The sequence below is a fragment of the Malurus melanocephalus genome, unplaced genomic scaffold (assembly GCF_030028575.1).
Source record: "Malurus melanocephalus ecotype Western Australia unplaced genomic scaffold, MMel_1.1 scaffold_226, whole genome shotgun sequence".
Lineage (NCBI taxonomy): Eukaryota > Metazoa > Chordata > Aves > Passeriformes > Maluridae > Malurus > Malurus melanocephalus.
Window position 1 is genome coordinate 436,565 of NW_026623458.1, and position 12,268 is coordinate 448,832.

Sequence of the window (12,268 nt, forward strand, 5' to 3'; positions counted from 1 at the left end):
TTTCATCATTTCAAAGTTTTGAGGCACTTCCTTATACTGATCTGAGCCCCTTTGCACTGTCTTACCCTCCTTTGAGTCTAATATTTATCTTCTTCTCTACAGCACAATGCCTTCTAGGGCAAAATACACACATCTTCAATGCTAAAGAGATCTGCAAATTACAGAATCACAGAACGGGTATGCTGGAATCAACAGTGGAGAATCTGCTCCAACCTTCCTGTTCAAGCAGCATCCCACAGCACAGTGCAAGGATTGTATCCAGATGGTTCTTGAGTATCTCCAGTGAGGGAGACTCCACACTCTCTCTGTGCAGTCTGTTCCAGTGCCTGATTATCTGCACAGTAAAGAAGCTCTTCCTTATGTTCAGGCGGAACTTCCAGTGCAAAAACAATAYACTCAAGCAAGAGATCCTTTAACCACCACCACTGTCTTCACAGATCTGCCATGATCTACCAGCAGAATAAAGCTCCCCCTCAGGTTTACAGACCTCTTGGGGAACTGCAAGATGTCTGTCCTGGCAAAGGACTCATTGGCTGCACTGTGGAACTGAGTGGTCACTTGCAGGGTAATAAATCTCCCAGATTTAGAGCAGGAATTTCTTAAAGTGCAGCATCAACAAGTACAAGGAAACAAAGTGCAAGAGTTTTTTAGCTCTCTCAGCTTCTCACCTCTGGAAGTTTCAAGATGCATCTGCTGGCTTTGATGCACTGACTCCCTTCGGGGCACATAAGTGGATCACGCATCTTTTTACTTCTGTGCAAACCAAAAGAGAGGTAAGGTAAGGACATGTTTCAGAAACAGTCTTCTTCAGGGATGGCATTTTGTTGTGGTAAATCACTATGCATTGGTAAACTTGAGGTTATAGATATATACAAATATTTKGGGGTCTAACTGTGAAAAATTAAGAGAGACTTTCTCTCTTCGGCTGCAGTCAATACCTAGCAGAATGCAGCGAGAGCCTCCAACCAGCTTCTGCTCTGAGGCCCATTGAATATATCTRATCATACAGTTTGGCATCTTTGAACACAGAGCAGAGTTTTGTGCTCTTCACTTCCACGCTGAACTGTGCACTTCACACAGTGACTATCATCTCCTAATATCCCATGCACCTAAACTTACCAGCAACATAACCAACTCTAAGCCAACACTAAGCCAAAAAAGTTACAGAATTATAGCAGTATTGAACCACTAAATTACTATGTAAAAACAAATAAAACCCCCACATTTTTCATATCAACACTAATCAGCATGACATTTCTTATCAGCTGCTTTTGTTATCACTCATAAAGAAACCCCCACCATTTTAYCCATTCCAAATAACATTCAGTTTTGTCAGTTTCTGTCTTCTGATGTCTGTGAGATTTGATTTATGTACAGTACATAGATAAGTGCTGCTTCCTTTCCTACTCCTGCTGATGTCAAAAGGGAGACCAAAGAAGGCATTTCCTTGTCTTGGAAAGCTGGTGGTGCAAGTGCCACATGATCTTTTCCACGTCTGCTGGATCAGCTGTTAYAGAACAGCAAGTTGTGATTCCTTTTCCCCACAAGTGCTGCTGCAGAGTGAGCACAAGCTCTGGGCTGTGCTGACGTTCCTCTGGCCACMTGACTGACCACACACATAACCTTCACACTGCCACTGGCAAAGGATGCAGTGCACCCCTGGCAGTAACATCTCAGTTTGGGCCCCCCTCCAGACAGACAGCAATGCACAAATAGCAAAGGGAACAGCAGAGAATTACAGTGTTAATACACCACAACTCTCAAGAATGGCAGAATTATCACAGATATTCCTCTGACAGGCAATGCCTGCRGTCCCCGAATTTTCCTCTCTAGACTGATATGAAAGAAGAGTGAATTTAAATATTGCCCAGGAAAAGAACTCACAAAAACATGTCAGAATCTCCCTGTACACCAAGTCTTCTATGCCCTGAGGAAGGCAAGCGCCTCTTAAAGTCACAGAAAATCCCAGAGATGGAACATGAGAAGAGAGRGTTGAAACAGGAGATGATAATCAAAGACAAAGGAAGAAAAGCTAAGGAAAGGGCAGGGAAGGACGGAAGCATCATTAACTGTGAAAAGTTTGGTTTTAATCAAATATGTATACACTAAAAGATTGATGAGTGCCTGTGAGGGAATTAAACATCCTCCAGCAATCTAAATTATAAATCATTGATGGCATGCAATAGTCAGTTTATACAATGCTGTACAAACAAGCAGCAGATTCCCCACTTAAAGTTTAACCTGCTTGGAGATTAACATATAAGATCCTACCTATGGTACTCTGGTGAGCAAGCAGATTTTTATGGTCAATGAGGGCACATGAAGCTCTGCAGAGATGTAATTATGGGGTCAWGGTAAACTCAAAAGAGCCACGACATGGAATTAAAAATCAGTTAATGGAGAACACTGGTAGAAGCAAGACACAACTCCACTTGCAGTGATTGCCCCTCTAATGGCCCAGTATGAAAGAATCAGAATTCACTTCCCTTACACTTTGCTCCTTATTCAAGACAGCAGTGTGAAACAAGAACAACACCTAAAGTCTAGCAGCAAGTGTCCATTCATAGCTGCATCCCACTCTACGTGGAATCACAAAGATACAGGGAGAGAGAGAACCATAGCACCTACTGCACATAACACACAATTGTAACCCAGTTTTCATATCCAGAAGCTGCCAATTTTAAATGGTTCACATGAAGACCTCTAAGAAAAACAACCCTAGTTTTCTGCACTGTAGCTGCTAACTTGCTCATGCCCTGGAATGACAGCTCTCCATAYTTACCTATACACAATCTAAGTAAGCACTCCACTGTAACCAGTTCTTCTTCCCCCAYCTTATCTAAACATCAGCTCCATGGCTGCTGCAGATGCTCTTGTTCACACAAATTTGATCCACAGCCAGAGATGGRATGACCTCCTCCTTTCTCTGAAATCCAACAGCAGCTGCCCTCCAGCACACTCTGATGCACCCCCACAGCTTTCCAGACACACACACTGCCAGAACCTGCCATGGTAGTTTCCTGCTGAATGTGTGACCCATCAGTTCTCATCAGCTCATGTTAGTGCCCTCTCCAATATAAAAAATACTTTGATATCTGCACTGATAAGGTATTTCCCTTAAAAGCCTTTTCAACCCCCCAAATTCTGGTGTTTAAACTATGCATTTTAAAAAAGAAAAGAACTGTTGCACACATTTCCAAAGACAAACCTGTAGGTGCTAGGCAATGGGGGGGCCTCTGATAATGGGCTGGACTCAAACCCAGCTGACAAAGGCACAGTGGGATCTCTGAACACCCTGATTCTGCCTTGAAAAAACAAGGCACGTTTTCTCTGCTGTGACTCCTCTCTGTACAACTAACCACTCCCTCCCACTGCTCCCCCACCCCACACAGCCCCCTTTGTCTTTGTTACCTACAGGCTTTTTAGCACTATTTAATCAAAAGAGCTTGTTTCTCTGAACTTTGCTTGAACWGCTCAAAGCTTTCAGTATTGCCTGTAATTAGCTCTTGACAGCAGGGCAACATTAATGGTCCTTGGAGGCTTTTTCTGCATAACACTGTAACTGCAGTCAGGAAATGTGCCATACAACTGCAGAAAGCATGTCCAGTCAACACAGGAGATGCTATTTACAGTGGGAATACACTTGAATCTGCCTCCCTTAAGTCACACAAACTCATCCACATTTTTCTGCTAGCAAAATATTTGAAAATCCAGAACAGCACCTCTTTCATCTCTCTCCTTCAGGAGACCAGATTTCTCTTGCTTCTCATAGGAAAAACACCTGCTCCTTTCCCWCTGTAGCCTTCAAAGCAAACAAATCAGCCCCAAGCAACCTATGGTCCAYATGCTCATGCAATTTAAAAGTAGTTGCAGGTGGCAGCCTGACTTAGAGTATATGCATAGGTCAGAAGATTCTAAGCCCACTGAGGCTCCAGAGATGCTCAAATAATGGGCCTGGAGCTGCCATAAGTATCACAAACAACTATCTTGCAGGAATTCTTCGGGTTATARCAAGCAGGTAAAACTGCACTGAAATCCTCCCGCTGATTTCACTAGAGGGAGCTTTAAGACTGAGAAAACAGTAAATAAAAAGGTAATATGGAGAGGAGCTGGCTTGGATTTAGCAGGAAAATCTGTTGCTGGCAAAACCTGCACTACAGACGCAATGTATTCGTGAGTGGGACTGTGAGAAGGAGCTGGAAAAAGCAGTTCTGATTTGTGTCTGGTGAGAGCAGGAGAAACAAGCACACTACAAGACATCACAAGCACAAAGGAAGCAGTAACATTCACTTTCTCCACAAGCTGCTTCTTCATACCTGCAATCGTCTTACTCCATGCCCAAGTGGGACCAGTACATTTGCTTTAAGTCCCTGTTGACATTTACATCTTCGTCTCAGAATTTCTTCCAGTTCAGACCTAATTTCTCACAAGAGCTGYTGAGTAAAGGAAGCTCTTCCCTTAGCACAGGGTCTGTCTAATCCCAGCTCAAGAATTACAGGTGTCACTAGTRCTACCGTATCTGTGACCCACCTCTCAACCCACTGAGCAGTTAGGGCTAAATATTCTGGGGACAGGTCTGCATGGCTGCCTATAAAACTCAGTTACTCATCATAGTATCCTAGTAGTACTGACTTAAGGCAACAGGGGGAAAACATGAACRGTATAGCAAACTCAGAAGCCAGGAAGAACTCCACGTTCTGAAGCTTGACACTGCAAGTTCTGGAGTTCTGCCTTGTTTACAGAAACAAAATGAGTAAGAATTTTAAAGAACAAAATTATTAGTGTACATGAAGCATTATTGATCAGTGTGCTTTGCAGTCCTCTGCTTCCAAATTTTGCAGAACAAAAGGAGAAAAAACCAGCACACTTTTCCGAGATCCCATCATCCCCTTTTTGCAGCYTTCCCATACTCACCCTCTGACAACAAAGTCCCCTTTGCTGACAGTATCTGCTTCAATGCAAATGTCCATGAAGTCCTCAGTGCGCTGTGCAAAAAAGGATTCAGAAATCAAGCAGTTAACATTTGAAAATGCCACACCCATGATACTGCAATATGTTCACACAATGCCCAGTCCTTTGTCCCACAAAAGGAGGCAGAAGATGTCTTTCTGTATTTCATGCTTTTCTCAAATCTCTGAGATCTGAATTGTAAATCAYAGACAGTATTTTCCCATTAATGAATATTCAACAAATATTTCAAGAAGCAAAATAATGACTCACACACTGGCTTCTTGTTACATTTAAAGACAATAGCAGATCTCTTAGGTTTACTAATTTAATTTCTATTCAATGGGTCTTTCATGAATTTAAGTAATAGTACAATGATACAACATTTSGCCACCAGACACTACAATAAGGGAATTTTAAACAATACAAATTGGAAATCAAAGTGTCCTTGGTATCTATCAAWCCTTTAAACTCCTTTTTCCTATTTACAGCCTGCCCTTAAACTGAGTATACATTAAAGCCTTTTTTCCAGGAAATCAACTTTGATTAAGACGCAATTTATTTTTTTATTTATTTTAATATTTCTGTCCTGGCAAAAGTCCTAATGCAGATGCAATCAAAATGACAAAAGTAAAAATAAATGCATCTATTAGTGTAACTTGGTTTATTCCTTTGCTATTTTGCAGAGGTAGCCTTGGCACTGCCTGAGCTGCATCTGTATGGCTTTATCAGCTTCTCTTCCATGGGGTGGCCCAGGCATGAACCTGAGAGGAGACACAGAGACAGGAGTGGCTGGCAGCAGCCAGCAGATATGGCCTGGTATTGATTCCAGAGAGCTGCTGCTCAGCTTTGAGGGCTACAGGGACAATGGTTTCAAGAGCAGCAGTTAAAAGCAGCTATAAGGGGTCCACACTTGGAGAAAAGAAAAGAAAAAGATGCAGTATCCGAATATTTCCAGCTGTGGAAACAGAAAAGTACAACTGGTCTAACATGAACTTGTCCATTTCTCTAGCCTATGCAAGAGACCTGAGCACCCTACATCACTTCTTTTTCTTTTTTTTTCTTTTCAAAACCAGCATTAAAGTGCATTTTGAAGATCTAAAGGAGACAAYACAAACAAAACCAACAAAACAACAGAAAGTGCATATGGGCTCGTTTGTGGCAATTAGAGACTTTTTCAGTTCTTGACAGGTCTGTTTTTACTTTACATCACTGATTCCAATCCTGTTCAGCAAACAACTCTTGTGTTCAAGTGCCATCTAGGAAGCAGTAAAAAGAATACCCAAATACTAGTTTCTGTCTAGCTTCTACCATTTTTAGGACACTGACGGTCCACATCATAAACCACTGATGAAGAAGAAGACTAAAGTAGTTCATGTGACACATTCTCAAGAAAAAACAGGAGAACATTTTGAAAGCTGTATTGGCCTGTTTGGGTTTTTTGGGTCTGATCCTACAAGATATTACATCAATGCAAATAAAGTTTTCATATCTTTAAGACCCTTAATTCTGTGCAAGAAATCTGTTGCAATGTTCAACACGTCCTGGTAASCTGGGCAGCCATGAGAAGGAAATGAAGGGAAGCTCACAAGTAGAGGATCACTGTGTTAGCATTTTCCAGTAAAACTAAAGACTGCATCTATTCAAATTGCTTTCACAGAAGTAAAACTGCACCAAAACACAGGCAAAAGCCAAAGACAGGTTCTAAAAAAATCAATGAACAGCATGAATGTGCTGAGAAGGTTATGACAAGAACAGTTCCTTTGCTGCTTTGCTTCTTCCACAACCACTTGCATTTCCTTTCCTTCAAATGAGTGTAGTTCCTATCTTTTCCCTAGTACTAATTATTTTAAACTCCACTCTGCAAGCCTAAACTAGAGAGAGAAAGCAAAAATTCCAGCCAGACCTTCATGCTCAGCTTCCTTCTTGCACCAGTTGATAAAACAGAATCACTCTCACATAGGTGAAGAGGGAAATGAATGCTTCTTGGTGCTTGGTTTACTCACAGACAATCCTAAAACTTCTGTTTGGCTACTGAAACATTGTAGAAATCATTTCTGATCTTACTGCATCCCAGTTTTACACTSGGATTTTACACTTTACTTTTACAGTGCTTTTACACTGGCTTTGAAACTTGCCCATTCCTGGATTTAATTGTGGGCCTTTTCTAGCATGAATGTTATTTACACAGACACAAGAATGGGAGTTTAGCAAGACAGGAAGATTCTGTGGGCTGGCARCATTTGGAATCCAGTTTATCATGGTCTTACTGTTAGATCAAGCTTCCTGTTCCGWGTTGCAATGGAAAGCTCAATGGTGGATAGCTTCAGGTCTTCCCAGTCCTCTGGGGCAACCTCCTTGGGGGCTGCTGCATATTAGGAAGAGAAGATTATCAATCATTAAGTGGAATTTGATTACACAGATCACTATGAAGAATGATGCCAGACACAAAAATAATTTTGGCCACCAGTTTTGTTTCTCTAAAATGTCAAAATCTTAAAAAAAGGAAAAGGCAGCTTGGGAGTACTGAAGAAAAGAAAAAAAATGGCATCAGCATTTACACAATAGCAGAAAAGACTGTCAAGCACAGTACATCACAGCYCTGTGAGTCCTTATGTCCAGGGATGAACAGATCTCCTGGGCTGGTTACAGGAACATTTAGAAAATTCATGAAGTGCTGAAACCAAAAAAACCAGGAATTCAACATTCAGGATGCTGTGGTAATATGTACTTTCTCCAGGAGGAAGCTCCACAGTTCAGTTCTCATATCAAGGTCACTTGGATCATACTCCTGCTGGCTAAGGAGGGACAAGGTTTTTGCACCAGACTGTGCAAAATACACACTCTCCCTCTGCCTGTGGCCTGCCACGTGCACTGCCCAGGCAACAGCCCAAGAGAGGCTCAGAGAACACAAAGAACCAAGTTTATGGTACAGAAAGAAATTTAATGCACTAAGAGAAACTTAGGGCTTCTACATGGCCCAAATTTTACTGTTCTATTTAAAGTAACGTTTGTTGCTCTGTGTCAGCAACTCTCCCCACCCTGGCAAAMAAGGGCTGCTCCTCTCTTCCCAGCTCACTACTCTGCTGGATGAAGATTTCAAGAAGCTCACCCACAAATGCCAAGTATCTTCCATGGACACCTCCACAGCAATGGCAACTGTGAGTCCAGGGAATGCCCTGGGCACTTTACAAATTAATCTTTGTTTATGAGACCACAAACACTGGCTGGACTACTCYGTTCCAYTTCCGACAGATAGCACYGTAACTATCTTGACAAAAATCACARTTTAAATAAATAAATACAATAAACAAACAAATCAATAAATAATAGTAATAAAAAAGACAGCAGTAAAGTAAAGCAGACATGCCCTCCACACAACACATCTTGGATCTATTACACGAGTAAAGCCTACCTGTGAGTTTATGCCAAAACACACGCAGCTCACCTGGAGAGAACAATAATGATCGAAGTCGTCTGAAAAGCCTCACAGGGAAAGGAGGTCTGGGTAGCTTCTCCTCTTCTGGAGGTCTCTCAGTTGGACCCAGATACATGAGAGCAGCTTCATGTTTCTGAGGCCACTCCTTGCATTTACATGGAAAGGAAATACAGAAGGTAAAAGGGCATTTTGTTTAGCACTTAGCTGTTTATTCTTTTTAGTCCTGTAGCCTATTTATTCTGCACTCCCACATAGTCCTGCAGAGCTAGCCAGACCCCACCACTGCCTCAGCCTATTTTATGGCTCTCCAGTCTCCAGATTTATTTGGTGAGATGAYATTTCTGCAGTTTCAAAAAGCTCCCAAGCCTGCTAATCTAATCCTTCCCCGCACAGAAGTGAGGGTGCTTTCCCCTCTTTGAACAAGGGTGAAGGGATGTTTACTTTGCTGCTGATGTGTGGCAGGGTGACACAGCTGCTTCTGGCTGGAGAGAACAACCCAAACCAGCAAGATCAACATTAATGTCTGAAAGCACAGTTGGTTTCTGCATGACACAAAGGCAACCTCAAAGAGCAGCTGTTCAGCGGGATCCAGTGCAAACAAAGACACGGTGCTGTGTACAGCCAAGGGGCACTAAAACATGACAGACCTTTGTTCTCCAGCAACTCTAACAATCCAGATCTGACCTGATAGGCAGGTGCTTACAAACAGCAACACAACAGGTCTTAAGGCAAGTGAGCTTTAGAAAGCATTTTAGGGAAAAAGAAAAAAAAAAAAAGAAAAAGTAAAGTACTAACACATTCTCAGTGATATTTCAGATTCCAGTACTAGGTCTACAGAAGAACCTTAGCTTCTGAAGTATCTCCAGATGGTGACAATGTTTATTTCATCTCATTGTTTTGAAAATAGATTCCAAAATGCTCCTAACACAGCACTTAAGCAGGGAATCATTTAATTGGTTTTGAAATGTATAAAATAAAAAAAAAACACAACCAAGAGCTCACATGAACTCAACACAATTATTTCTCTGTGCACAAAACTTCAGAAATACTTTTGKATCATGTAGCACAGGTGGTTAAGCTAATTCACCTCACACCTCTGAGAGCAAGGAAACACTCCACTCTCATACTTACATAATAAGCAGGACAAACAGAGGTTGTATCAGTAGGGCAATACACAATAAATATTAATGATTAAATGGAAAAGCAGAAATGCTSTGATCATTTATGCCTGTATATTTTAGAAGAGATGATAACACTCATAACAATGCCCCTACCAATATCAGAGGCAAGCTCTTTCCCATTACACTTTTTCAGTTATAGGTCATCCTGTTTCAAAAGACACCTACARTAAAACCAGAAGCAGCAAACACAAGCCAGAAGAGATTGAGCTCAACAGGCTGGGGCCACTTCTTGTAGAAATTAATGAAATTATAACATAAAAGGCATATACAGCAAAGAATACCACAATTAGTGGAGATCAGGTAGAAACTTTTCTACCTAAATAGCTGAAGAAGTGGGCACCTCTCTTTAACCTTCAGCAGGTTAAACAGATCTTTTTAATGTACAGTGAAYAGCTCACCAGAGAAATCCACTATTACTGTCCCCAGCTGAGCCTAAGGACTCAACAGAAGTGAGGAAGGAGCAGGACAGAAATGAAAACTAGGTTTACACCTAGAATACAATCACACAAAACCATAATCTCAGATTTTCTGGGGATGGGGTGGAAAACCCAGCCCAACTTTCCTGGATACATTACAGTTAAACTCCCCTGAATGGGAGTTTCCTATAAAGGAAGCACTGGCACTGTCACAGACAGCATGGCTAGACTGCACTATYTGATCTACTGTAGCAGCTCCTGGGTATTTCCACTGCCTTTCATGAGGTTCCTTATATGTTCACAGAACAGGAAAACCATGTGAATGAAAAAGCCTTGCCTTTCATGCAGGTCAAATTTTAATCTTTGCAGGATCAATTTTAAGCAACAGAAAAGTTTAAGGYGACATAAAAGCAATTCATCTTCATGTTCATTTTACTACACAAGGAAGCCTGATTATCAATGTGCATGAGCAGTCTAATTATAGACCCTTCTGCCAGATGAATAAATCAGAGTGAAATGTTATTACAAAGACTGTTGAGAAAAGGTGGCTGAGCACTTTAGCATTTCACCACCACTGCTSCTCACCAGTTTCACAGGGGGTTATTGGCTTCCCCTGGTGATCTTGCAGCAAGTGAAGGAAATTTTTTTWAAAAGTATTTCTCTTTCCTTTCCTCTCTTCAGAAGTAAGTCTATCAATTGATAGACTTTTGGCTTTTTAACAAGTTTCACTCCCGTTTTATATTGTCATCAGAATTCTTCACAAAAGCTTGCAGATAAATTATACAAAGCAAAGTTGGCCTGTTCATTTCCCAAGCAAAAATGTTTACCTCAAATGTAGTGAAAAAGTGAGCTGCTTTGGTTTTCAGAGGCCCAAGGTACCAGTACCTGAGAAAAGAACAGAAATAGAACTTCTAAGATATCCAGGGGTCAATACCAGGAAAGAGAGAAACCAGGACCTCAACAGAAGTGTGTATTTCCAAGGGTTGGAAAAAAACAAACAAAAAATAAAAATCTTCCATGACAAAAGAACCAGCCAACTTTCATTTGTCCCAGAGAATTCTCACATTGCAATCAGGGCTTTACAAAATAAAATTCCTGCCAGCCACACAACATTGTACATAATCTAAAGATGTGACTATATTYAGGCAGGCTTGGCACACATTTTGATCACCAAAGAGAGTCGACAAAGCACATTAAACACCACCAGCTCAAGAGTAGTGCAGATCTAAGGATATCATTAGCCCTTAAGACATGCAACTGTCCCACTACTTCTCTCAAGCTGTGAAATTGTCTGTAAATTTAAACAGCACCAGCTCTCCAGCAGGACCATGCTTAGCAGAGGGACAATCAGACAAATTTCTGGAATCGTCTCTTATGGCGTAACTCCCTTTAAGTAGGTGTCCTCCTTTCAGTGTAAGATCAGCTGTACTGGATACACCAAATGTTTTAGCCCAATAACCCATCTTCCAAAAACCCACCACAAAAGTSGATGRAGTGGAAAARTATAAAAACAGGACAAGTAASACCTGAGTYAAGCAGACTCTAAGCCCTGAGTTAATTTGCTGCTGAAGTGCTTTCCAAGTTGGACATGTTTCTCTGCTTTCCACAACATTTATGGAAGGAAACAAGGTTGAGGATTCTTGTGTGTCTCATGTATCAAAGGTGCTGTCACACCTCCAGCACTGAGCCCAAAGGACTCTTACAAAARGGAAGTGCTGCAGGGAAAGATGTGAAGGCTGACACCAGGAAAAAACCTGGGCATGGGGAGGAAGCCCAGTGGGAGTGCACAGCACAGAGAAGTGCAATTCCTTGAACTGGCGGCTGTAATTAGCAGGAGAGCCTGCAGCAAAGCCAAGTCATCACCTACACAGCCTACCAAGAATGTCCTGGAAAGCCAGGGACAAACACCCTGACCATTAACTGCATCTCCCCCATCCCACATCAGCTCTGAAACCTACCCAAGTATTTGCCAGACAGATCCAGAGGTCTGCTACCTTCCTTCCTTCGTTCACAAAGCATATTGCACTTCCTTACAGCTGCATTTCTAAGAGTTTRGGAAGTGAGCTGCTTTGGCCCTGCTGCTCCTTCACCAGATAATGCTTGYCATTTGATACACAGACAGTCACATGTTCATTGTCCATTTGGAGAAAGCCCAATAATTATGAATTTASCATTCAGAGAACAGTCATCAGCACAGCCCATGCCATTTCTGGCAGGAACTGAAGGGCATTTCCACTGCATCGGATGTCCCTTGYTGGAATTGAGTTTCAGAGCCCACAAATATC

At 41.7% G+C, this 12,268-nt stretch overlaps 1 protein-coding gene across 2 annotated transcripts in view; it reads right to left on the reverse strand.

Moving 5' to 3' along the window:
• The window catches only part of AGK (acylglycerol kinase), a 34,697-nt gene that overhangs the window by 1,689 nt on the left and 20,740 nt on the right, over positions 1-12,268 (reverse strand). For both annotated transcript variants that reach the window (XM_057374472.1, XM_057374473.1), the window contains exons 10-14: positions 10,811-10,868; positions 8,396-8,531; positions 7,218-7,315; positions 4,915-4,985; positions 669-753 (exon numbers count right to left, since the gene is read on the reverse strand). In XM_057374472.1, the coding sequence (XP_057230455.1) occupies positions 669-753; positions 4,915-4,985; positions 7,218-7,315; positions 8,396-8,531; positions 10,811-10,868 (448 nt within the window). The remainder of the gene's footprint in view (positions 1-668; positions 754-4,914; positions 4,986-7,217; positions 7,316-8,395; positions 8,532-10,810; positions 10,869-12,268) is intronic.